This window comes from Cyprinodon tularosa, unplaced genomic scaffold (assembly GCF_016077235.1).
Source record: "Cyprinodon tularosa strain WSP-4 unplaced genomic scaffold, ASM1607723v1 ctg282, whole genome shotgun sequence".
Lineage (NCBI taxonomy): Eukaryota > Metazoa > Chordata > Actinopteri > Cyprinodontiformes > Cyprinodontidae > Cyprinodon > Cyprinodon tularosa.
Genome location: NW_024038988.1, coordinates 281,772 through 308,493, shown reverse-complemented (window position 1 = coordinate 308,493; position 26,722 = coordinate 281,772). Strand labels below are relative to the sequence as shown.

The window sequence follows — 26,722 nt, the reverse complement described above, 5'->3', positions numbered from 1 at the left end:
AGGTGATCTTGTGAGTCAGCGGGATCGATCTCTACGAGTCTTTAGCCTCAAAGAAGGCAGCAGTAGCTACGTTTACATGGGCAAAATTTCCCCGATCCGATCCAAACCTTGGTTGATCGGAAATTCAAAATCTCCGTTTACATGGACACTAAATGAAATGATCCGATCATGACGTGTGTATACATGTACCAAGCGTTGGATCAGATTACATCTTTTAAGCATGCGCAGAACTTCCTGCCAAACTTGGCAGTTCTGTCTGCTTCTGGTTTTTGGGAGGCCTGACAAACGATGCGCTCGGAGCGAGCGGAAAGAAAAACGGAGAGAGGAGGAAAAAAGCGCTTGGCAGCGAAATGTCCGAGAGAAAATGTAGAGAATGAGCGATTGAACCGGCGTGGGAGAGCGAGTGGGCTGTGGAGAGAAAGAAGAGGAAGAGGAGGAGGATAAATTCCTGCTTCCTGCAGCTTTAAATGAACTTGAGTGTATAAGTCGGCGTTCCTAGACTCCTCCCGCCATGTTGTTCACAGCGAGAGCGACCGGTGGTTTCCTGTTGTTGACAAGGCGGAAAAACGTCACGCTGACGTTGCACACATGCGCAGTGAAGATTATTTTACTCTTAAGATCCGAATGGGTGTTTACATGGACGCCAATCGGAATGGCGATCGGCAAAAACCACCTCTCTCTTTCGGAATTAAATTTATTTCCGATCGGACCGAATCGGATTAGAATCTTCAGTCTGACATGTTTACATGAAACATTTTTGATCTGATCAGGCCTTCAATCCGATTATTTGTGTCCATGTAAACGTAGCTAGTGATGGAGAAACTCTCAGAGCTGGGACAGGTACACCCCCCATCAAACAGAGAACGTGGGCGTTGGAGGGATTGTGCATGAGTGCATCAGGAAGGGGGTTGTACTCTCCGTTTACCCATCTTCCCTCTTATGGAGACTTCTCCCTCTAAACGGGTGAGGATTGGTTTTATGAGCCCTCAACAGCCAGACTGTGGGCTTATCAGCTTCTCTGTGTCTCTAAGTGTCTGTTTGTATATAACCTCAGGGAAATAGCAAGACGTAAATATTTGTCAGAAGTCAAGAGGTGTTTTCTAGCAGACTTTAAAGTAACAGGCCTGCTGCTTTAATCAAGCTGGATTCTCAAAGTTAGGCAACAATTTTAGAGAGTCAGAGAGAGCAGGATGTGGATGTTTTGCTTGAGTCACTGAATTCAGATGCTGGATCTGAAGGATCAGATATTCTGTCGGCTTTTCTGGCTTTTTGGTTGATGCTTCAGTCTATTTGCTCCTTAAAGCAACACTGTGTAAAAAGCTGGTGAAGATTCTCAGTCATCCAGGTCATAGTCAGTCCAAAATCAGTTAAAAACCACTGGACTTTGTTTTCAAAGTGTGAAGACGTTTCGCTTCCCATCCAAAAAGCTTTCTCAATTCAACACTGCATTAAATCTAAATCTAGATAAGATTATGTTATTTTCTTAAAATAAGTGCATTTGTTCTTGAATTGAGGAGGTAAAAGAGACTTTCTGCCAATGGAACAAGAAAATTTACACTTAAAATAAGAAAACACAATTGCCTTCTCTTATTTTAATTATCTTAAATGAGTAAAATTACTCATTCCATTGGCAAACTATCTCATTTACCTACTCAAATTAAGAGTGAATACACTTAATTTAGGAAATTTTTACTTATTTCTAGATCGTTTTTGCAGTGAAAATGTCTGGAGTAGTGTTGAGTTCCAGGCTTTATAGATTAGCCCAACAAAAGCCTTGTTATGGCTTCGAAAACATGGAAATGTAACCGAAAACAGGTCCATCCATTTGTAATGGGGAGTCGTTCAGGTCGTTGTTGTCCTGCAAATTAACTTGAAACCACTACTATCAGTTGGTTGTTCTGTTGCTGTTCTTTTTACATCTCTTTGCAGGTGATGAATCAGATTGAAGACCGTTTATCATCGTCTCCCTTTTACCTCCTCTTTTTTTCATCTTTTCTCCCTTTTCCTGTTTTTCTTTTCCTGTTCTGCTTACATTTCAGTGTCCATATAATCTGTAATACTCCCTGCAAGAATTATTATAAAGCTATATGCATAAATTAAGCGGAAGATTATGGCGATAGCCGTACTGCTCCACTTGTGAAACCAAAATCTGTTTGTCCCTTTTTTGGCATCAAGACAGTTATTCTTATTGCCACATTGCCAGACAGGACACTGTAAGGATAAAAAAAATGTTTTTTTATTTAGCTGAAGAGTGTTGAAATTGGGTGTTGTGCATGTGTTTTGACTAATATAGTTGGTGGATGTGCTGAATCTCTCATTTCATCACTTATAAGCCAAGAATACTGTGTCAAATTTCACAAAGATTGAAGTAAATAAAGAATTCACTTTCCTTGTACGTATAATAAAGCTAGAATTGTCCTATTTTCTTCACATATGCTTAATCCTAGAGATGGACGGAATTTATACATTGTTCATTGTTCTTTTCTTTCCCTTTTATTAAACTCTTAATACTTTTAAAAGCTAATCTAATCTATAACATAATTAGAACTGTAGAAACATTAAAGTTGGTTCCTAAAGTGTTTTATTAAATACTCTAACTCCAGGTCCACTGCTTTTTTATTCACACTTCTGAAACAGGAGGAACTCTTTCATGGGTCAAAGGCAGAACACTAAATAAAGTTAAATAAGTATACTTATATTTCTATTATTTTTAAACTTCCTCTGCCTTTAAATGACCTTATAATCAAATTCCAATAAAGGCGAAACCATCGACCTCAGCTCCGGCCAATCCTCACCGGGATCAGACCCACATGATTGTGTTGCTTTACTCTCACTGCTTTCATAATTTGATTTTCCCATCCAGCCTGTTGCAGCCAGTTTAGACAGTGATGTAGCTAAAACTTCCTGGGGCTTGTGTTGGTGCCTTGATAAGTGCTCTTCTGTTTACAAGAGACACTGCTGATAGTATCTCATGTTGCTTTTAAACATCAGGCAAACATGATGCAGTGGAGACAGAAGTTTGTCGTAAAGAGCGTAAATAGCCGCCGTGTTAAACCGCTGCATAGCAAAAAAAAGTCAAGATAAAAGCTGAAAATAATGCAGCAGTCTCTGATTTGAGAATCCATTAAATCAGATTATTGGTTTAGGTATTTTGATGAGTCACGTGACCCTACTTAACTAAAGCTGTCCATACCTGGAAAACCTTGAATTATCTGCCTTATTTTCTCTAAATGCATAGATTAAAAAAAGAGAAGAAGCTTTTTTTTCCATTCTGCTGCTTTTTTCCAGCCCCACTCGGACCCACACTCTCCGCCCTGCAAGTCACACTCTCCTTCCACTTGTTGTGTTTGGCTGCTCTGGCAGTGAAATGCTCCAGGAGGTGAGACAACCAGGGCAGTCACCATGGTAATGAACCATGCTGGACCGTCCCTCAGGTGATCATCGGTTCCTGCTACCATGGCAACAGCGGTGGCTCCCTGTAGGCTTCCAGGTCTGGTTGGGAAAACACGGATATATTGTTTCTCAGGGGTAACTTACCTGTCTATGAACTAGCTGGGCTAAATGTGCATCAACAAGTTATTGAATTTTCTCTTTGTGGCATCCAACATTTTATATAAATATATACATAAGCATAAATACCAAAAAATGAAACATTTTCTTTCAATAAAAAAAGTAAAGCAGTCAATTTGTTCTATTGGTTTGTTTCTTTATATATTAATCTGCATAATTTCCATTAGATAAAAAAAAAATACAATCTCTTATTAGTGTGAGAAACACACAGAAAATGTTAGGAGGAACTGATCCTGCAGGTTATGTCAGACTGTGGAGAACTTGTGCCCTCTAGTGATATTTTTCCTCCATTGCAGCTGCTTTCATTGAGGAGCACTGATTCTTTTTTCTTGTCCCTCAGCCAGTCAGAGCCAAGCTTACAAACAGACGTTGACTTTGCTCCCTCTTGTGGTTAAACCACAGAAAAAATGAAGCATAAGATTTAGATATAATTTCCCATTAAACCAGAATATCAACATACAGATTTATAGAAAGGTGATTCATGTGTCAGAGTGTGAAAATGTAAACAATTTCCCCTCAAAAGCTGAAAAGCTAGAGCTTAAAAGGAGATTTGACATAATTCTGAGTAATGTACCCAAACTGGAAGTGAAGGTACTTGACAACAGGAAGTGCAACGTCCTCCCCTGAGCTCTGAAGGATGGGTGGAGTTCTACCACTTCCCACTTCATACTTCAAACGGGTCCGAAACCTTGCGGTCAGTGTCTCATTGTCCCACACAAGCATAGAGACACACAGAGCAGAGAGAACTCAGTCTGCACTGTTTCAACAAGTGGATTGTGATCCAGCAGATGCTCTGTGCGTGTGCATCATGGCTACATTAAACCCAGTGCTCCTGTAATTAACCCCAGCCCAGAGTGATACTCATCCCCGGGCGAGTGTATATTAGATAAAAACCAAAGTGATCTTCTGTCCTTCATTACTGCTCCTCGCCTTTATCTCTGCCTCTGACTGCAGGGTTTATATTAAGTTAGGCAGCTGGATGTAACTCTGTACACGAAATTAACAATCGCATCCAATAAGCGGAGGACAATAGCCGACAGCTCATTAAGCCTGCAAACAGCCTCCATGTGACTAATCACTGCTTCCTTCCCCTTTTTGCTGCAGAGCAAAGCCTCAAGCTTTAATAAGCACCCACCTAAAGTAAATATGATACCAGCCAGACGTTCAGGCCTCATGTTTGTTCGTTGGTCACAACTCGCCGTAGCCTCCCGCAATATAGAGGCCGCACGAGGAGATAGAGTAAATGCCAGGCGCCAGAAATAGCCCATTTGCTCTTTCCAGTGATGGCGACTGACAGATAACAGTTACACCTGCCCCCAAAAAACTTGGCTGGACAAAAAAAATAAAGAACGAAGCTCTGCTCTGAAGACAGCTGTGTTTTAAATCAGCCTACTGACCTGATTTAATGCTTTGTTTTCAACCACACATCTATGTAAAGCAGTTTAAACTCTCCTGTATTTGAACAAGGCAACAAAAGTCTGCAGTAGTGAGACCCTCAGATGTGAACAGCTGCTTTGTCTGAACTCAGGATGGAGGTGGGGAAGAGGACAGAGATGGGACTGGAGGAGGGCTGCAAAAGAGTAATTGGCTAGTATTAGTGTTTCATTAGCAGCAGCTGGCTGCAGACTGTTATCAGCATTGATGTGAGTCAAAAAAAAAAAAAAAAAACACAAAGCAGATTGAACAAACTCCGGTGAGTAAAAAGATATACGATTGAAGACAAATTATTTCTATAGCAGCTTTAATCAGTGTATCAAAGAGATCCACAAAGAAATCCGTTTTTTAACCAGAATTAGATCATTTTAAGTTTACCTGGCTGTAAGCAGTTAACCTGACAACAGCCAGATGCATGTCTCGCTCCGCCTAGCTCCACTCACATACATCTGGGAACCCGCTCATTGAAAGTGATTTCCCCAGCCGAATTTATGGTCTGTCCAATCAGGACGCAGGGCGGGTGTGTCCTGGAGTGGAGAAGCGACCGTGAGATTCCAACAACAATGGCGGCTCGCATTGAGGAAGCAAGCGTTAGCATTGATGCTGCTATTTCTTCTGTGTTGTCCAATCTATCTGATATTGTTTCATTAAAAGAACATCAGAGAACGGCTTTGAAGGCTTTTGTTGGTGGAAACGATGTTTTCGCCCTTCTCCCGACCGGATTTGGCAAGAGCTTGATCTACCAAATGGCTCCTCCTCTCACAGCGTCACGGGTTAGCTTCGGTGTGAGTGGTTGAAATAGCACGTCGATAAAGATGACAGACAAGTGGCTTATCCAATCATATGCAAGGAGTTTTGATAAGGCCCAGCCTTCAGTAAAGGCAATTCCTATGGCGGGTTCCCAGATGTATGTGAGTGGAGCTAGGCGGAGCGAGACATGCATCTGGCTGTTGTCAGGTTAGTAAGCAGTGGCCTATCAGGCAGAAACTCCAAAATAACGCCTTCATTCAAATATTGCAAATCAGTAAGGATACTTAAGCCAAAGCAAAAGGGTGTCGCTGGTCGCCATGATAAGTGCTGTCTGAATAATGCTGGCAGTAAGGAAGGAGGTCGGAAGAGGAAGCAGATTAGCTCCTGACGTTCTTATCTGCCACTGGAAATTATACGGTTTCCCTCAATTCTTTGCACGACACGACCTTCAGACCTTCAGACACAAAAATGTGTCATTTCTTGACGTATATGCAGTGTGACCAGGGGCGGATTTACCATTAGGAAAAATTAGGCAGTTCCCTAGGGTCCCAAGTTCCTGGGGGCCCCATAAAACTCTGTTTACATGTATAGTTAATTCAACTATTTTTTATTTGTGCAAATTAATTATGTTTTCGATTAAAAATCCTTTCTCTAATATGCCATCAGAACGCTTCTAATATTAAGTGTGTCTCAGCCCCCCCTCAGTGTCCACCATATTGGATCAGTCCATTTGCTGCACATGTTCAGAAAGGTCCAAACAGACAGCAGCAAACCATTTGAAAACAAACTATACAAAGAGAAATGTTGCCAATTTAGCACTTTAGTCGCTATATTTAGCCACTTTTCAGACCCCTCTGGCACTTTGATTTTTAAGAAGCGCCTAGCGCCAAATCTAGCCACTTTTTTTCTGCTACTGGAGACTTTGGAGACAACATCTAAAAGCAGCGAACTCTGCTCTCCAGAGCGAGTAGATTGGTAACCCCGCCTCCTGCTCTCCTCTATCTTGTCTGCTGTCATGATTCATGCAGCTATTATTTCATCCAAATGAAAAATGGAGAACAGATAAGCAGATCATGGCTTGTCTACAGTGAAAAGAAGGACTGGGTTATTTACTTTGGCCTTTTTGGAAACACAGGAAGGAGCAATCAGCGTAGTGATTGGAAAAAATCTTAATGAATTAATTTTGAGACAGCAAAAAAATGTCAGCTGAGTACATCGCCAATATGAAAAGAAAAAGGGACAAATGAAAACAGAGAGGAAAACAGCAAGAAAAGGGAAAAGAAGACAGGGGGGAAATGGTAGAACAAGCAATGTATGTCTATTCTATTAAAATGTCTATATCTGTATAATGGGTCTGTTTTATGTGTTGCCTTCTCAATTCAGAGGGCCCCCTGCCTGTCTTTGCCTAGGGCCCCACATTTCCTAAATCTGCTCCTGAGTGTAACAAATGCTAATGTACACAAATTCATAACTTTAGGTTTTATATCGAACAGTTTTACTAATTTACTACATATGTGTATAATTTGTGTGTAGATATTTTCTGAACGGCTGTAGTTCTAGAATCATTTATGTGCATATCCGTGCTTTAATGATGTCAGAAAATCTGGGGGAAAAAAAAAATGTTGGAAGATTATAGATTTTTCAGAAACCTATCGGTTTCTGAAAAATCTACCGTGATGTATGACAAGTTGAAAAATGTTTGTAGGGTGAGAGAAAGAGAGAGCGAGACTTTAACTCCATAACAGGAAGGCTAAACAAGTTACAGCAAATCTGCTTTAAAAAAAAAAAAAAAAAAAAACATTTATAGCTTTGAGTTTCATATATCAAAGTGGATGGTTTACAGCTTTACAAAGGTAAGAATCTACATTCTCTAGGGCAGAGATAGCCAGAGATAGTGTTACTTTATTGTATGTCTTATACCGTGTCAGTTGGTTGTGCTGTTCTTTTTACATCTCTTTGCAGGTGAAGATGTTTTATCATTGTCTCCCTTTTATCTACAATTTATTTCATCTTTTCTCCTTTTTTCTGTTTTTCCTCTTCTGTTCTATTTACATTGCAGTGTCCATATAATCTATAAAACTCCCTGCATGATTATAATAAAGCCATTTATGTGCATAAATCAAGTGGAACACTATGGTGATAGCCGTACTGCTCCACTTGTGAAAGTAAAATCTGGTGGTCTCTTTTGGCATCAAGAAAATTATTCTGATTGCCACATCACCAGATGTGGCAATAAGAAAAAAAAAAGGTTTGCCTGCTGTGTCTAAAAGTAGCAGCAACCCAGACTGACAGCTCATTGGCTAATTTGGATCACGTGCAGCCTGGAGCCGGACGCTCTAAAGGGCTTTACCGTATTAACAGGAAAAGCGGTGCAAGTGAAGTTAGACACTGTCGTCAGACAACATGCAGTAATTTATAAATGTTTTAAATGAGGTTGGGTCCGGATTAGCCAGCAGGTGGGTCTGAATCCGGACTTATCCGGATTTAGTGCATAAACATGGAGAATCTGTTTAAGTTCAGTTTGACCACACTAGCTGAAATAGAAAGATGTAAAACACAGTATAAACACCCTTGAAGTTACATCACCTCTAGCCTAAAAGGGATGGCAGGATAACCAGAAGATTGTCTTTTCATATTATAACTCTTAAACTGCTATTGCCATGTCAGAGCATGAAAAACTGCAGAAATAATAACAAAAAAACAGACATTTCCATGTTTTCCTCACAAAGCTTACCAGTTTAGTTCCCTTTATAGCCAAAGCAAGATAGATTTTGTTTTATCCCTCTATCAATATTTACTCTTTCCATCTAAATCACTGTAGATTTAGAGAGATACTGGTGTTTACTGCCGTGTGGTTCCTAATAACAAAGTTTGCTCTATTTACAACAGAAAACCCAAATCAAAGCATCAGATAACAGTAATAAGCCAGAGAAAACGTATCAGATCTCCCGTCCCGCGGTGCATAAAGCAGGCTACAAAGACCCACCAGTAAGATCAAATATTCTCCTTTAAAGCACACACAAAAAAACTTGTTCAATACTAAAATTAAAATTGTGGTTGCAGAACATATAATGACACACCTACAATTTAAATCACATTAACTACATTTCCTTATAGATGATAGTAATATTACTGAGAAGTAGTTTCTGGTAAAAATCTACCTAGATGAAGCAGCCGACAGTTCTACTCACCACAGTTTGCGCGGCATCGTCTCTAGATATTAGGAAGCTGACCCTGTGCTGCTGACCCCCTTTACTCTCCTCTCCTGTTTATCTACTTTTAATATTCATCCCTGCCACTCTAAGACAAATCAGATGCATGTGTTTGCAAATACAAACACGGTCAGACCGCAAGGACCCACCGGTCTGATTATACAGGTATTAATGAGGTGTTGTGTGTCCAGCGAAGGCGGGGAGAGCAGAGGGATTAATGGCAGACAGCTGGAGAACCGAGGGAGGAGAGAGTGGGGGAAAAAAAGAGGAGGAGGAGAAGGCACACAGGAACGAGGATAGAAAGGACAAAGCAAGACAGAAAAGAACAAGATAAAACCTTTAGACCTTTAAGTTAAAAATCCATCTGTTTTTTTATTTTTATTCCCTTGGCCTTCCGATGTCCCCTTTTTCTCACCTTTAAAGTTTTCTTCTCTTTCATTGTGGCTTTACTCCCCATAGGATTCATCCCGGTACATTTTTCCATTTAGAGTTAAGGCAACTGAAGCAGACTGAAGCACATTTTACTTTAGGTGAAAAACTGCAGGATAAAAGAGCAAATGTGGTTTTAAAACTGATTTTACTTTTGTTATGGGTGTAAAATCCTTTAGGGAGATAATTTAGCAGATTGCAGATTTCCCTCTACTGTCCAAAACACAGAAAAGTCCCTTCTGTCCATCTAAGTCTCTTTCTCATCCCCTTTCTTTCACCACAGTTCTCTCCTTTGCATCCTTTTATTTTTCACCGGGATCAAACATCTAGACCCGCACACACACAGCGGCGGCTCGAGCAGGAGTCACGACTCACTCATTCATATTCAGAACCACTCCAGATCAGTCGGCTGGGCCGGGTACGGAGACGCCGTGGGTCCCTTTCAGTGGACAAGGATAAAAAACCAGTTCTCCTCCAGATTCCAAACTAAAAACAAAAACCTTTTTCTATTCTTAGGTTTTATTTAAACCAAAACCCTGCCGCACTTAAAGGATTTGGAAGCTCAGTGAATCATTTTAATGGCGTCTCACAGGCATGTTCTACCGTACATTATTAACCCTTTAAAGAGCAAGTTAGTGTTTTTATCACCTGCATACCCGTTACAAGTGGGGTCCCCCCCTCCGTCCCTCAGTGAGCTCTAGAAGCACAAGATCTAGATCCAGCCATTCAGCAAAGATGCTGCTACATGGCTGTACATCTTATTTTGGCATTTGACCAATTTGATGAGCCCTTGAGTGATATATTACCTACTGTAAATTAAGTAAAGAAAAAAAAAAGTAAAAAAAAATAAACAGAAAAGTTAATAAGCCTAGTTAACAATTAAATTTAGGTTTATAAACTAAAAAAAGTCAGTGCCAGTATCAGCATTAATGCCTCTAAGGTTATGTTGGACCAAAAAAAAAATGTTTCTTTCACTCCGAGTGTTTTTCATGAATTTTTTGAAATTTTTCTTAATATATTCGGGCAAGTTGTCTTTTCTTGTTACATTGACATTAATTTCTGCCATAAAAATATCCATATTTTTTGAATGTTACAAAGGTAATAAGGTCTTGTCCTGCAGAGTAAGAATAAGAGTGTGGATGCTCTAAATCCCATCATTTTCAACCATTTTAAAGGGTGATAGCCACAAGTTGAACTCCTGGCCAGTAAGGGGCGCACTCACCCCCCAATGGGCAGGGTTGCTAAATCTTAAGGTTAGCGGGTTTTCTGAGCTCCTTTACTTCCTTAAATCAACATCATTGCTCAAAACTTTGACAGATGTTCTTCCTGTTTTTGCTTCCTTTATTATTTTGTTGTTTTTGCTTGAAGGAGAGAAATATAACACAGGGAGGCAGCCATTTCTAAGCTCTATCAGGGAGCTACTTGGACTTTACTTTAGCAACACCTGAGCTCATTCACAAGCACCAAACCAGAGGTCACGGATTAGTGGACCAGGGTCCGAATCTGGACGCACCCTGATTTAAAACCTTAATAAATTACTACATGATGTTCAACGACAGTGTCCAAACATCCCTTGCGCCGCTTCTCTTGTTAATGTGGTAAAGCCCTCCAGAGCGTCCGGCTCCAGTAGCCAATGAGCTGTCAGTCTGGGTTGCTGCTGCTGCTACTTTTAGACACAGCAGGCAAACCTGTGGCAAGCCGGGCGATGGGAAAGAAGGAGAAGACGATGAGAAAAAGAGAGCAGAGAAAGTGTGGACTGCTGGAAGAACTGCGGTGAACAGGTGAAAGAAAAGTGAAATGGCGTGCTCAAAGATGACCCTGCACATTTAGAGGATGTTTGGCTCAACCTGCTGCTGTGAAGCAGGATTCTCCACCATGAACAGAATCAACAATAAATCTGGATCCAGGCTCAAAATGAGCACCTTGATCTGTGCTTGAGAATGGCTTAGTCTCCATTTAAACCCAGGTTTAAAGCCTTGCAGGGCAGCCTAAAGCCCACTGCCAACATTTAGCCAATAAAAATAAAGACAATAACAAACGCTCAGTTCAGGTGTTTCATAAAATATGTTAATCAGGAAATTATCTATATACCAAACTGAACATTTTTTGTTCTCTACTTCAAAAAACACTTTACATTTTAAAATGAAAAAACTCTCTTTTTTTTTAGTTTTCTATTCAAAAAATGTAATGTATAACATGGATGCATAAAAATCTAATTTTATTTCAGTGTTTAAATTCCCAAAAAAAGTTGAAAAACAATCCACTGGACTTTGTTTTCCAAGTTTGAAAACGTTACACTTTAAAAGGTGGTAGTTTTAGGGGTTGGTAGTCTATTTTACTTCATTATTTAATTCATTGCTGTTGACTTTTGTTTGTTCTACTGTTGAAGAGATCGGAGTCAACTTAGAGATTGAACAGGAGCAAAAACATTCTTGTAAACAAAAGGGGAGAGCAGCTTAAAAAAAGTTTGGGAACCACTAACAATAGAGTATTAAGCAGCCATGCCTTTAGATCACATGAAGCAGTTGCATTGCAGTTCCCTCTATTTTTGCTATTGTTCATGTTTAGTTTGATTTGTAAATAAATGTTTGTGTTTTGTTTAAATAGAGACTTGTGTAATGGTTTTTATTTTTGTGCCATTATTATGCAAGTATAGGAATACAAAAACAATATCTGCTCAAAAATTATCAGCAACATGCATCAGATCAGCTAGACTGATGTTAAGATAATCTATTTTAGCATCAGACTTAAAAAAAAAACTTAACTAGTCAATCTTTAGTAAATATAAATATATATTTAGGACCCAGTGGGCTGCTCAGTGCAGCAAGAAGGATCCGGGTTTGATTTCTGCATGGAGTTTGCATGTTCTCCCTGAGCATGTGTGGGTTCTCTCCGGGTACTCCGGCTTCCTCTCACAATCCAAAAACATGACTGTTAGGTTAATTGGCTTTTCTAAATCTTCTTATGTGTGAGTGAATGGTTGTTTTTCCCGTTTGTCTCTGTGTTGCCCTGGCGACCTGTCCAGGGTGGACCCCGCCTCTCGCCCGTAGACAGCTGGACATAGACACCAGCACCCCTCATGACCCCAGCTTGGATAAGGGTGGCGGAAAATGGATGGATTTAGGACTCATCAAAAATCATAAAACAATTATCTATATAGTTGAGATCCAGTAAAATTCAACTAATATTCTGCACAGCTTGAGATGTTGTATGGATGTTTTATTTCTGAAAAAAATTATTCCTTTGTTGAAAACCCTGCGGCTATGACCTTTAATTCATATTGAAACACTGAAAGCAAAGATGTTTAATCTGCTTAGACCCCTGGGTCCTGCAACAAATACAACACTGTGGTGCTGTATAAAAAATATCTTTCAGAAAACATTTGAGCTGTATTAAAAGCTAAAAAATAACATGTTAATTTAATTTTGGTTCAAGAAAGAGTTTCTTTATCCAAGCCAGGTGAATTCCCTTCACATTTCATGTGAGGAGTTCACTGGAAAAACGATCTAGAAATAACAAAAAATGTCTTAAAATAAGTGTATTTACCATCAATTTGAGTTAGTAATTGAGATGGTTTGCCAATATAATGAGTATTTTTACTCTTAAAATAAGATAATTAGATAATATGCACTTTAAATAAGACAATGCAATTGAGTTTTCTTATTTTAAGTGTAAATTGTCTTGTTCCATTGGCAAGATGTCTCTTTTACCTCCTCAATCCAAGAACAAATGCACTTATTTTAAGAAAAAATGACTTATCTAGATTTCTATTTTTTCCAGTGTTCCATCCTATTTTACTCCCTCCCATTTATCACTGCAGCTGACATCTAAAGCAAAGGAAGTTAAATTAAAAAACAGGAATGGTTCAGCTTGTGTTTTTCCTTAGACCCTGTTTTTATATGGGCACTAACAGGGTTAACCGAGCACGCAGTTTTTCCACACAAAAGCCACCTGCATCCCATCGCTACGGCAACCTCCTTCAGCGAGGCTTTTGAGAGGTTTGTTTTAACAACGGTGCGCTGCTTGCACACGGCGGCGGCCCTTCTGAACGCCATGCAAAGAATCAAACAGCTGTATAAGAGCTAACCGTCACCCAGCCCTTCACATACAAACAACCGTCAATGAAACGATGCCGCAAACTCAGGTCAGCCATAATTTAACACAAAGGTCATCGGTTTATGGTGTGAGAGGTTTCACAGGAACAAACTTCCGCACCAAGCACATATTCCTGACCTCATAGCAGCAAACACCAGAAACCATTTACATACAACTTTCTGCAGCTCCATTTTTTAAATTTTTTATTTTTTTTTTCAAACCATGTGGGTGAATTTCTATTTCAGTAGCAGTGGGATGACACAACACGACTACACCCATGCAGCATGAATGTGGGAGGAAACCGCAACAGCTAGAAGAAATCCGACAGCATCTTCGGTTGACCTCTGTGGAGTTCGAGCTGAGAAAGATTGTCTTGCTGTGACAGAGGTGGTCAGGAAATAACAACTCCATCTTTCCTATTATTAGAAATGTTCAGGGCATAATGTCATAAGCGAGGTGTTCTCTGCATGTCTGATAAGGGCAAAATAGGCATGACTTTTACTCCGTCCTCTAACGCTAAAGGGAAACACCCGGTTAATTCTTCACTGAAGTGAGACTGAAGATACGTCCCACTCAAAAGATTGAGCACAATCTTGCGAGTAGGACGTGTTTATTGATTTCAAGATGTCGTTTTCTTGTGGGTTGCTTGAGTTGAAAGTCATCCACATCGAACAGATTGAGTAGAATTTTGTCACAATGCTGAACGTGTGAAGTTCGAGTGAAAGATGGAAAAGCTTTCTCATGGTGCAGTTTGGTCAGAAAGTTCGTGAGCCGTTTTATATCAGTGCTTTGCAGGAATCCTCCCCACAAGCGCATTACATTAATAATGCATCCTTAAAGGAATAGTACACCCAAGACATGATTAGCCTTCATTTTCTACTCACCCCCATGCTAAACAACACTCTGGAGTACTTTTTTGATATCTCAAATGCATCTGGAGATCTGGGAGGCTTCTTGCTGTCTGCTGACATTCAAATAATGGAGGTCTATGGTGTCCGAGACAGAAAGGTCCAAAAAGTCCACAAAAAACGTGTCAATATTCCTCCATACTGCTCGTCCAATGTATTCCAAGTGTCCTGAGTTGGTAGCGTCCAGAATTTACTCGAAACTAAGTCATTTAGAATGTTTTAGAGCATAAACAGTAGTGTATAGGATTTCCTGAAAGCGCGCTCCTGCGAGTTCACGAGTCTACGGAAACTGCGGCAGACCAAACCAGACGAAAGTGCGCATTCAGCTCGGCAAAGAACTCATGCTCTTCCTCAACACTGAAGTCCTCAGACATTTTTCTTTCGTTGTTTCTTTCTTTGCACAGGTAAACAGCACATTTCTTCTTCTACGCTTGCATTATCGGCAGAGCAGACGCTGAATGCGCACTTTCATCTGGTTTGGTCTGCCGCGGTTTCCGTAGACTCGTGAACGAGCTTTCAGGAAATCCTATACACTACTGTTTATGCTCTAAAAACATTCTAAATGACTTCGTTTCGAGTAAATTCTGGACGCTACCCACTCAGGACACTTGGAATACATTGGACGAGCAGCATGGAGGAATATTGACACGTTTTTTGTGGACTTTTATGGACCTTTCTGCCTCGGGCGCCATAGACCTCCATTATTTGAATGTCAGCAGACAGCAAGAAGCCTCCCAGATCTCCAGATGCATTTGCATCAAAAAAGTACTCCAGAGTGTTGTTCAGCATGGGGGTGAGTAGAAAATGAAGGCTAATCATGTTTTGGGTGTACTATTCCTTTAAATGACTGATGGGGATTTGAATAGCAAACATCCACTGAGGTAATCTTAAGCATGAGAAATTCCTGCAATCAGAACAAGAGTGGGGGAACTTACCGGCCTTTCAGCGCAGACAGCGTGGACTTGTCGATCCTGGAGAGAAATTGGGAGAAAAGGAAAAAAACAGACAAACAAAATATTACTGATTTTTCAAGGAATCATTGTTTAATGATCTTGGTTCTGTTGGTTTTTCTCTAAGTTTTCAGTTTCAAGTTCATCCAGGTTTTTTTCTTGTTTTCTAGCTTTATTGGTGTATTCTAGATTCATTTAAGTTTCTTAGGTTTTTCTTTGTCTGTCCTCTGTTGCCCCCTTGTGTTTTCTTTTCTTTTCTCACACTTGCTCCTTATCAGCTCGTTAGTCCTTCCTTTGTTCAGTCAGCCATAAATACACTCCCTCTACAGTCCCTCTTTTCCTCGTCTTATGCTATGTTCACACCGGAAGCAGCAAAAGCAGCAAAATCGCGTCTGCTGCTTCATTTTTGCTGCTTGTACCAGTTAGTTCTGACGCGCGGCTGAAGCAGCTTTGCTGCTCTAGCTGCACGGTGCAAAAGTGTGTCTGACGCGCGTTGGGCGAAGCTACTCTATCCTTTCTCTGCCTTGCAGCTATATTTGCTGTGATCAGTGGGAATAAAGTAGTTTTAATATGTTTTTAAGTGAGAAAGTCCACCTGAAAACTTAATCAGTGCAGTCAGTTCATTCAGATTATCATCCTGCCTTCTAATACTATTTCTGTCGGAGCCGCTCAGACCCCCACATACCAGCGGCGAGCCGACAGTAGGGATCCCTTCAACAGCAGCCTCTGGCCGGGTGGCCTCCTCGCGGTTCACCACGGCGGCTGGTAGGTGTTTTTAATCTAAATAATCCAAACTGCAGGCAGCAGGATAATAAAAGCTAACATATTCTGCCGGCAGATTTCTGCATTTTAAGTTAATTTATGCGTCAATAAACTGTTTAAGAGGAGTGATCACAGCGCTCTGTCTCATCAGCGATGTGTGGTTGATGCGGCGCTGCTTCAGCTGCTCAAAACGCACCGCGGGACCTTTTGCTGCGCCTTGACGCACGTCAACCATTGACTTTGCATGTAAACGCGCTGCTTCTGTCGCGCCGGCTGCGTCCGGTGTGAACGCAGCAGACATGGGCAATGTGGAGTCAACAAGTCATCTCCATGTCATGTATTTGTTCTACCCAGCCACTGAAGCAGGTGAGTCCAATCTTCACCACGAATTAACCTGTGCAGATTGGATTCACCTGGTTAATTGGCTGGGTAGAACAAATACATGACATGGAGATGACTTGTTGACTCCACATTGCCCATGTCTGGAACGCAGCATTACATTGTCTCACCCTGGCTCCTTGTGATGGTTTCCCCCTGATGTTTCCATGGTTCTGGTTTGTGCTTTATTTTTATGTTGAATTTTTGGATTCCTATTTTTGCTGCCTGTTCTTTCATTAAATATTTAAAGAACTCACCCCTGCCTGTCAGCCTCTGCATTTGGGTCCACACAAAAACCTCCAAACAAATCGTGACAGAAGGAACCAGCAAAGAGGGACTGCAGAGGGAGTGTATTTATGGCTGACTGAACGAAGGAAGGACTAACGAGCTGATAAGGAGCAGGTGTGAGTAGAGCTGAGGATGAAGCTAAGGGAAAAGAAAACACAAGGGGGCAGCAGAGGACAGACAAAGAAAAACCTAAGAAACCTAAATGAATCTAGAATACACCAATAAAGCTAGAAAACAAGGAAAAACCTGGATGAACTTGAAGCTGAAAACTTAGAGAAAAACCAACAGAACCAAGATCGTTACACATTGGTAAAATATGAGCATCTGCTTTATTGTAATTACAGTATTCCATTCAATGGAATTCAGTTTATTTATATAGCGCCAATTCTCAAGCCACTTTACAGAAACAATCCAACCAGATCATAAAATCAAATTGATTCAAAGTTTTCCATCTAAGGAAAACCAGTTGATTGCATTGACTTATTGACACATAGGCAATCCCTCACACTAAGCATGCTTGAAGCGACAGTGGAGAGGAAAAACTCCCTTTGAACAGGAAGAAACCTCCAGCAGAACCAGGCTCAGTGTGAGCGGCCATCTGCTGAGGCCCGACTGAGGTGCGAGGAGACAGAAGCAGACATAGAAAAAGAAGCATAGATACAAAAAGCAACTGCAAGAGGCAGCCCCGTCCAGGAAACACACAGCCAGGCAGACGAGCTCAGAACCAGCTTCCATGTAAAAGCATGAATAGAAGGAAGTGCACTCAGATTAAAACATGAGGGCCTAGATTTAGAACTTCATTTCCATGGGGTCTTTTTAACTGTTGCATATCTCATTTTAAATGATGTGGCTCTTTTCAGGCTGAATATATTTGCATGATCAACAGCCACACAAAGCAGGTCATTAAGGGCGAAAATGAATGCACAAATTACCAAGGTGCAGCCAAGCCTGAATCTTATACTGCACAGGTCAGAGGAGAGTTCGTGCAAAGCAGAGTCAGAACGCAGAGTCAGCTTCACATAAGGTAATTTCTCTCCAGTCTTCTCAGACCGGTTTGGAGGAGGCTCTGTGTTTATAGGGGCCTGCTCATTTCAGTGCACACTGTTCGTTCTATAAACATGGAAAATCAGGACATGTTATTTTCACATTTCAGTTGAAGCTTTCGGGTAAAAAAAATGCATGAGGGACGATGTAGTCGCTCTTGTGTTTTTTGATCCCTTTTTATTTTCCCCTTTATTGTTAATCTCATCAATCTGGAGACCGAACTGTTCCGCGTATCGAACTTTATGGGAATAGATGCTCTTTTATAGAGTAGCTCATGTAAATGACTGGTATGGCACAAACTGCAAGCACACAAGGCATGCTATGTTTACAGCTGCAGCGGCTAGCTTTGAAGTTTTGAATATAATTTGAATGTTTCACAGCATTACTGGATATCACAGACAGGGACACATCACTATGACATCAACAGAGACAAATATGGAGCCCCTGTACAATGAGCAAGGTTAGTTAGGCCACGTATTACACCTCATTTTGACTGTTTATTCAAATCTAAAGCAAATAAAATCACTCTTAGCAACAAAAAGAGGGACAGTTAACATCACCTGTGACTCCTGCTGCTTTAATGAGCTCAGGTGTTTGAATTTTCCTGTTTTATCACATCTTTTCAAGCTTTAAATTACATTGTTTCTTTATTAAGCTTTGCCAGCCATATCTGTGACTTTCTGTTTGAATATGTTTCATAAATTAGACGTGTTATCTACTAACAATGCTTTAATGCTTAAAAACTTTGATTGACTTTATTGATCCTACATTGGAGAAATTTGCTCGTTAAATCAGCTCAAATAGTCAAAGAAGAAGAATGTGCTAAATGACGGAAAAGGTGCGTCCACATCTGATACCTTTTTTTTATGAAGTAGGATTATACAAGGTTGTTGCACAGGGTGTTTACATAGGTATTATTGTAGATGGATATTTATATGTATAGGTATTGCACTGTATTAAATAGTAATTGCACATTAGTTATTGCACACTTTATTGCCGTTGTAGTGTCGCATTGTAGTCTGGTTGCAGCAGGGATGAATGACCTGCGGTAGCGCTCCTTTTTACAAACTGTGTAAAAGTCTGACTAAAGGAGCTGCTCAGCTCCTCTACAGTCTGCTGCAGAGGGTGGAAGGTGTTGTCCATGATGGATGGTAGCTTGGACAGCTCCCTCCTCTCAGCCACTTCCTCCACCGAGTCCAGAGTGCAGCCTAGGACAGAAACAGCCTTTCTCACCAGTTTGTTCAGTCTCTTTCTGTCCCGCTCTGAGCTGCCAGGGGCCCAGCAGACGACAGCATAGAGGAGGGATGAGGCCACCACAGAGTCATAAAAGGTTTGAAGCTGGGGCCTGCTCACTCCAAAGGACCTCAGCCTCCTCAGGAGGCCCTTCTTATAGAGGGTGTTGATGTTATGAGAGCCAGTCCAGTTTGTTATTGACGTGAACACCCAGGGATTTAAAACTCTCCACAGTTTCTATGTCCCGCCCCTGGATGTTCACAGGGGACTGAGGTGGGGGTCTTCTCCTGAAGTCGATCACCAACTCTTTTGTCTTAATGGTGTTATAACATAGGTTGTTGTTCTCACACCAGTCTACAAAGTTCATGATGACTGACCGGTACTGCAGCTCGTTCCCCTCAGAAACACAGCCTACAATGGCCGAATCATCGGAGAACTTCTGGAGATGGCAGCTGTCCGTGTTGTAGGTGAAGTCTGAGGTTGTTCTTTAAAAGGATGATTTCTTTCTTTCAGAAATACTGCATTCACAAAACTTCTGGAGTTAATTTGACTGAAAATATAAAATTCTATACAGAATCATTTTATAAAATAAGTCCAAAATATATAAATATTTCCTTCTCGCTGTAATGATCATCCTCAACATGATAAGATTCTGAACAGAGGTGTGAAAAGTATCAATGTTTATCACTCCAATAGAAGTATAAATCCTACTGTTTGAAAACACTTTTGTAGAAGTTAGAGGATTTTAACCTATGTTTTCTACACAAGTAACAGCTTAAAAGCACCATTTTTAAAACTACTTAAGGTATAAAAGTAAAAGTAATGCAGGAAAAAATTTTAAGGACAGAGGAAATTGAATTGTCTGGATGAAGAAAATATTTAGATTTTTTTTTCTTTTAAAGAAAACCAACAGGCAATTACAAACATGAGCTTAAATGAAAAAAAAAAACTAACAAGTCTATTTTAAAAAATGTAAGGAATAGAAAGAGACAATAGAAAGAAAATGTAAAGAGTAGAATTAAAAAGTTGCATCAAACATAATTACTCCAGTAAAGTACAGATAGCCAAAATTTCCACTTAAGTAAGGTAACAAAGTATTTGTAAGTTGTTACTTTACATCCTAGGAATATCAGGTTTAAGTCATGAGGCGGAGCTCAGGTGTTCCCTACGGAAGCTGAAAGTGGTCGTACCGGACTTTTATTTTTTTTCTTTGCCTTCTCGAGATAACGACATAAATATCTTGTTATCACGGTTAAACCATTCATTGTTTTCTCAAGATAATTATCTCGTTATCACGACAAAAAACTTATTGATTTCTTGAGATAACGAGATGATTAACCTGTATGAGTAATGAATGAGGCTGGTCAACAGCCCTGGATTCCCAGTCCATCCATGCCTCCAGTGCCGGTAGTTGTTCATTCGTGGCACCGCAAATCAGTTTGTTTTGGTTTCCTTTTCCTTTTCACTCATTTTTCATTCACTCATCAACATATGGATAAGTCATTTTTCCTTAAAATAAGTGCATTTGTTCTTGAATTGAGAAGGTAAAAGAGACATTTATGGAACAAGACATTTTACACAAAAATAAGAAAACACAATTGCATTGTCTTCTTTAAACACTCATTGCATTGGCAAACTATCTAATTTACCTTCTCAAATTAAGGGTAAATACACTTAATTTAAGAGATTCTAGTGTGCATGGAATACAGTAGAAACAAATCTGTTTTTTAATGAAAATCTTTAATCTGGACTCATTTAGGGGGCTAATGTATCTTATACCTGTTACAGGTGTAACACAGGGCTGCTCAGAAAACACCCGGCACTAAGGTGCCTAAGGCAAAGGTCCAATTGTTTATGAATCAGAAGTGAAAGCAAATCATCATCTTTATGTTTAAAACAGATTTTGGAGGATGCTGTGTGGATGCTGTTCCTGGACTTCAGCTCAGTTTTAACACCATCATCCCACTCCTCTGATACTGGCTGCTAGACTTCCTCACAACCAGACTTCTGTTAGTCCGGGTTGGACAGAACACCTCTGATGTCATCATCCTAAGCACAGGTTCCACTCAGGGCTGCGTCCTGAGCCCCCTGCTGTTCACCCTGATGACACATGACTGCGTCCCTAGGACCAATCACATGGTGAAGTTTGCAGACGACACCAAAGTGGTGGGCCTCATCAGAGACGACAATGACCAGGACTACAGAGAGGAGGTGGAGCAGCTGGTGGTGCAAAGATAACAGCCTGATCCTGAACGTGGAGAAGATGAAGGAAATCATCTTGGACTTCAGGAGGAACAGAGCTAACCACCCGCCACTGCTAATCAACCGCTCAGCTGTAGAGATGGTCAGCAGTATGAAATTCCTGAGGGTGCACATCACAGACGCCCTCACCTGGACTAGAAACACCACCTGATTGGTCAAAAGAGCAGAGAAGTGCTTGGACTTCCTGCGGAGGATGCGGGGAGCCCACCTGCCCCCACCCATCCTCACCACATAGAGAGCGTTCTGACCAGCTGTCTCACTGCGTGGTGTGGAGGCTGCAGCGCCTCAGACTGGAAGAAGGTGAGAAGACATTTCATCTCAGCCCTCAAACCCCCACCATGGACTGTTCTCCCTGCTGCCCTCTGGGAAGAGGCTTCGCAGCATCCGATGCAGGACCATCAGGTTCTGTAACAGCTTTTCCCCCGCTTAAACTGTTGAAAACTCCAATAAATCGCCAATCAAGACTCAATCAAAATAACATCACTCTTGCACTACATTGTGAATCTTCATTATGTTTCTACTGTATTTTTGACCATATATATATTTATTTATATATTGCTCTGAACCTTCCACATCAGTGCCTTTTGCACCACTCTCCAACACTGTTTACGTTTTGATCATTGCAGTACTTTATAAATGACAAAGTTCACTTTTCACTGCTAAGCTGCTGCTCATTTACTGTCGGAAAGCTGAACAAACAAACTTTCATTTTTACACCCCGTCTATACTAAATGAAATAAAAAAATTTCTAAGTAAGGCTAAAAACACTTTTAAACTGAAAAGAGTATGTCACAAATTCACTCCTAAGGTTTTGCTATCCACAGAGTTGTGCTAACTTTGAAGAAGATTCTTAGAAAGGGTTTTTTAGGAAAAAGTATTTTATGAAAAGTGTAGCAACAAGAATATCTTTGATAAAAGGGTGCAAGAAATGTTTCTGTACTCTGTAGGGAACACAGTAAACTTCTGGAAAAATATGATCAAGTCAGATTTGACTAAAAGTGAAGCATAAACACACAATACTCGGTGCAAAAAAGGAATACTGTACATTGTCTTGAACAATGCAGATAGGCATTCACACGAAGCCTGGTTCTGGTTCTGCTGGAGGTCTCTGGAGAGTTTTCCTCTCCACTGTCGCTACATGTATATGAGAGATTGCAGAGAGTCAATGAGATCTCGCAATCAGCTGGTTTTCCATAGATAGAAAGATTCCAAACAAAATAATTGTGTTACCTTTATAAATAAATTAGGTATTTTCTAATTGCAGCTTTTCTCTTTGTGAGTCTCTCCAGGTTCAATTTCTGGACCCTATTTATTTGCTACGAAGTTATAATTCAGTGCATCCTGGCCACTTGCTTGACAAACAACTGTTTGTTATACAGATCTGAACGTCTCTCTGTATTTCTATAGATGTGAACCTGTTTGTGTGTTTGTTGGGTTGGTGTTTTTGTAGGATTATATATTTTCTTTTTTATTAAACTAGATATGCTTGAATTTAATCTTTCTTTCAGGGTTATTTTGTTTGTTATGTTGGCATGGCATCTCCTTTAAGCTTTATCAGTTTGTACTGAAAATAATTCAAAATATGGAAGAAAATAAAGAGACCTGACCACCCAGACCAAGCTAGGATGTAACAAACATAGTTTGTTTTTGTTTTTTCATAAAAGCTGGGTCCTACAAAGAATGCCCCCACATAACGTCAGTGTAACTGTCATTTACTGCATGTTACTGGATGAGGTTTATCTGTTATAGCAGGTATCCAGGACTTTAAGTGTTACTGCAGTTTACTAACGAGTAGTTTCATTATCAGACCCAATTTAGGATGAGGTCAATGTATGGAGGATAAAAAGTGCCAAAATTAAATAAATAAATACAGCATTAAATACATAATTAAATGTGTCAATAATTAATTAAATGTGGAATTAAATAAATAAATGTGTCATTCATTAATTAAAACCACGTCACTAATATAAAGTGCCACAATTAAATAAATAAATACAGCGATAAACAATTAAATGTGGAATTCATTAACGTCTTCATTTTATTAAAAAATATATATAATTATTTCAGTGTGCATTTAATTATTTCATGGTCCTGTGTCGCAGTGTATGAAGGACCAACTCTGCCATATTTAAAAATAAATACAGAAATAAATAAATGCTCAATAAATGTATAAGCATACAATTAATTGCCAACAAAAAAGTGAGACATAAATGTATATAACTCTTAATTAGCTTCTTTATTTATTTACCTTTGTAATATTTACCTTATTTATTATTCTGTCCTTTATAATCTTCAACTTTATTTTTTAATTACTTATATTTTTAAGTATTTATTCATTTATGTGCATGTTATTATATTTTTGTCTGTTTTATTCTTCCTTTGTATTTTTTTACCTTAGTTATTTCTTCGCCGCTGTTTATTTCTCTCTGCCCTTTTTACATTTCTCTATGCATTTCTATCTCATTATGCAAATGAGGAGGGGGTGTGTCCTAGAGAGTCAACTTCTGCTCATTGGTTGGCTTGGCTGTCCATCTTCTTAACTCACAGAGCTCAGAGTACTAAGTTAAATGTTCTCTTTTCTGTTGCTGTTGTTCAATAAAAGTACGTTTTAAGATCATTTGAGGCGAGAACCTTATACTTTTAAGCATCACCATATGGCCCATTCACAGATTTAATGCGTAATTTAAAAGAAAATGTGACGAACTTGAGAGGACCGCGGCACCAGCGGAGCTCCGAAGCTGACGGCAGCCAGGTCCGACCACAGCCCGTCTGCAGCGGCCCTCTCTCGGCATAGCCGTGTGTGAAGCGTGTTGGTTAGCATTTTACTACATCGGTCGAATCTACAGGAGGAGAGTCTGATGTCGAGTCTGAAGTCATTAGAACTTGAGTAGGGACTTTGCCAAACTTTGCCAAATACAAAAAAAAAAAATCGCCATCATAGCCTGGCTATAGACCTGGCTGCCGTCAGCTTCGGAGCTCCGCTGGTGCCGCGGTCCTCTCAAGTTCGTCACATTTTCTTTTAAATTACGCGTTAAATCTGTGAATTGGCCATATGGTGATGCTTAAAAGTATAAGGTTCTCGCCTCAAATGATCTTAAAACGTACTTTTATTGAACAACAGCAACAGAAAAGAGAACATTTAACTTAGTACTCTGAGCTCTGTGAGTTAAGAAGATGGGCCGCCAAGCCAACCAATGAGCAGAAGTTGACTCTCTAGGACACACCCCCTCCTCATTTGCATAATGAGACAGAAATGCATAGAGAAATGTAAAAAGGGCAGAGAGAAATAAACAGCGGCGAAGAAATAACTAAGGTAAAAAAATACAAAGGAAGAATAAAACAGACAAAAATATAATAACATGCACATAAATAAATACTTAAAAATATAAGTAATTAAAAAATAAAGTTGAAGATTATAAAGGACAGAAAAATAAATAAGGTAAATATTACAAAGGCAAATAAATAAAGAAGCTAATTAAGAGTTATATACATTTATGTCTCACTTTTTTGTTGGCAATTAATTGTATGCTTATACATTTATTGAGCATTTATTTATTTCTGTATTTATTTTTAAATATGGCAGAGTTGGTCCTTCATAGCAGTGCATCGAAACCATTAAAAGAATCTGTCAAACTCCCCCATCAAAGTTAGGGGGCGGGGTTAACGCGAATCGAGTCTCTGTAATCGATTTGCTTCGCCTTAATGTGCAGGGTGACCAATCAGGTGTTAGATAACCGCCCCCTAACTTTGATGGGTGAGTTTGACAGATTCTTTTAATGGTTTCAATGCACTGCGACACAGGACCATGAAATAATTAAATGCACACTGAAATAATTATATATATTTTGTTAATAAAATTAAGACGTATTTTATTAAATTAATGACACATTTATTCATTTAATTCCACATTTAATTAATTATTGACACATTTAATTATTTATTTAATGCTGTATTTACTTATTTAATTTTGGCACTTTTTATCCTCCATAGTCAATTAGGGCTGTTATTGTTGCCAATATCCTAACAGAAGTTATCGCAAAGCAGTTACTGCTTCAACTGCTCAGGCTCTGGGAGATTTAATAAAAAAATGTATCCTGTAAGTTACAGTATCATGTAAGTTTTATTTTTCCACTCCCTTTGGTTTTAAATTCTGAGCTTTTTAAATCGTTCAGGGTTGACACTCATACATTAGTGCAGAAAGTCTGTTTACGCATGTTTATCTTTGCAGTATTTGACCAGTTGGTGTTGATATCTCCAACACAATAGTCCGTAATTACGTCTGCGACATGTAACGCGACCCTCAGTGCTGTCTGACCCAGGGTGTTGCAGCCGGTCATGCAGGATATGTGGCTCTAGATTGGGTTGTGTGTGTGTGTGAGTGGGGAGGCATTACAGTTAGAATGACTACCACCAAGGGAGGCGCCACTGCAACCCACTCCATCCAATGTTTGAGCCCATAAAGCATTATGGGAGCTCCTCTCAGGGAAAACAGGAGGAGAACATTAGGAGCTGCAGCAGCAACAACAGACAAAGCAGCCTGTTGACTGCTGTAATCCGTCCCTAAGCAGAGACGGCGCAGAGTCAAACAGTACATTCTCACACAAACACATGCAGGCTGACAAACAACAGTGTCAGAGGTGTGACTTAGAGGCACAAAGTGACACAGCCCTCCACCCATCCTTCCTCTTCATGAGATAAGTTTACATCTGTGCTATAAACATCAGCCACTGCAGGTTGGAACAGATTTGAATAATATGCATCTTTGACATTAAGTTTTAGAGCAAAAATCCCAACAGGTTTAAGCAATGCACATTAGAGCAGAAAGGCGGAAAACCTACCATCCAAATCCACTAAATGTGGCACTTCTCCTCCTCCTCCTCAGCATTTTGTCAGTCTGACCTTCTCAGCAGCCTCTCTTGCTCTCAGCCTCTTTCCTTTGGGAAATCCTCTGCTGTCAGTCTCTCCTCCTCTATACTCTGTTCACTTGCACTTTGTCTCTATCTGACCCCGTCTTTTTACCTCCCTCCTTCTCTGCTCTTGACTCTATTTGCTTTCTTTTCCCCCTCCCTCTCTCTCTCTCTCTCTCTTTCCTCTTTTCTCCCACCTGCCTCTTCAGGGCCAGTCTTTTTCCACTTCCCCACTGGACCAGCTAACTGCTTGCTCTTTGGCTTCCACAGCCTGTTAAACTTGTACACAAAGTGTGACACACTGACACATACAGGTATACATATGTCAGCAGAGAGGAGGAGTCAGGTGAGGAGGGGCCGTGGCCTACATCTGACTCTGTGGGTTTGTTTCCCACACACCCAGTCACACAAAGACCTGTGCAGGCAGCGTGGCTTGGGGACTCTTAACGTCATCATCAACAGTGCAACGTGTTTATGCTGTGTTCACCTTCAATGCACCT

General features: G+C 40.1%; 1 protein-coding gene across 1 annotated transcript in view; it reads right to left on the bottom strand.

The window, feature by feature from the left end:
- The window catches only part of rap1gap2a (RAP1 GTPase activating protein 2a), a 176,958-nt gene extending 150,594 nt beyond the window's left edge, over positions 1–26,364 (bottom strand). Inside the window, exons 1-2 of the mRNA XM_038290503.1 lie at positions 26,154–26,364; positions 15,334–15,369 (exon numbers count right to left, since the gene is read on the bottom strand). Of these exons, the coding sequence (XP_038146431.1) occupies positions 15,334–15,369; positions 26,154–26,200 (83 nt within the window). The 5' untranslated portion in view covers positions 26,201–26,364. The remainder of the gene's footprint in view (positions 1–15,333; positions 15,370–26,153) is intronic.
- Between the last annotated feature and the right edge of the window lie 358 nt (positions 26,365–26,722).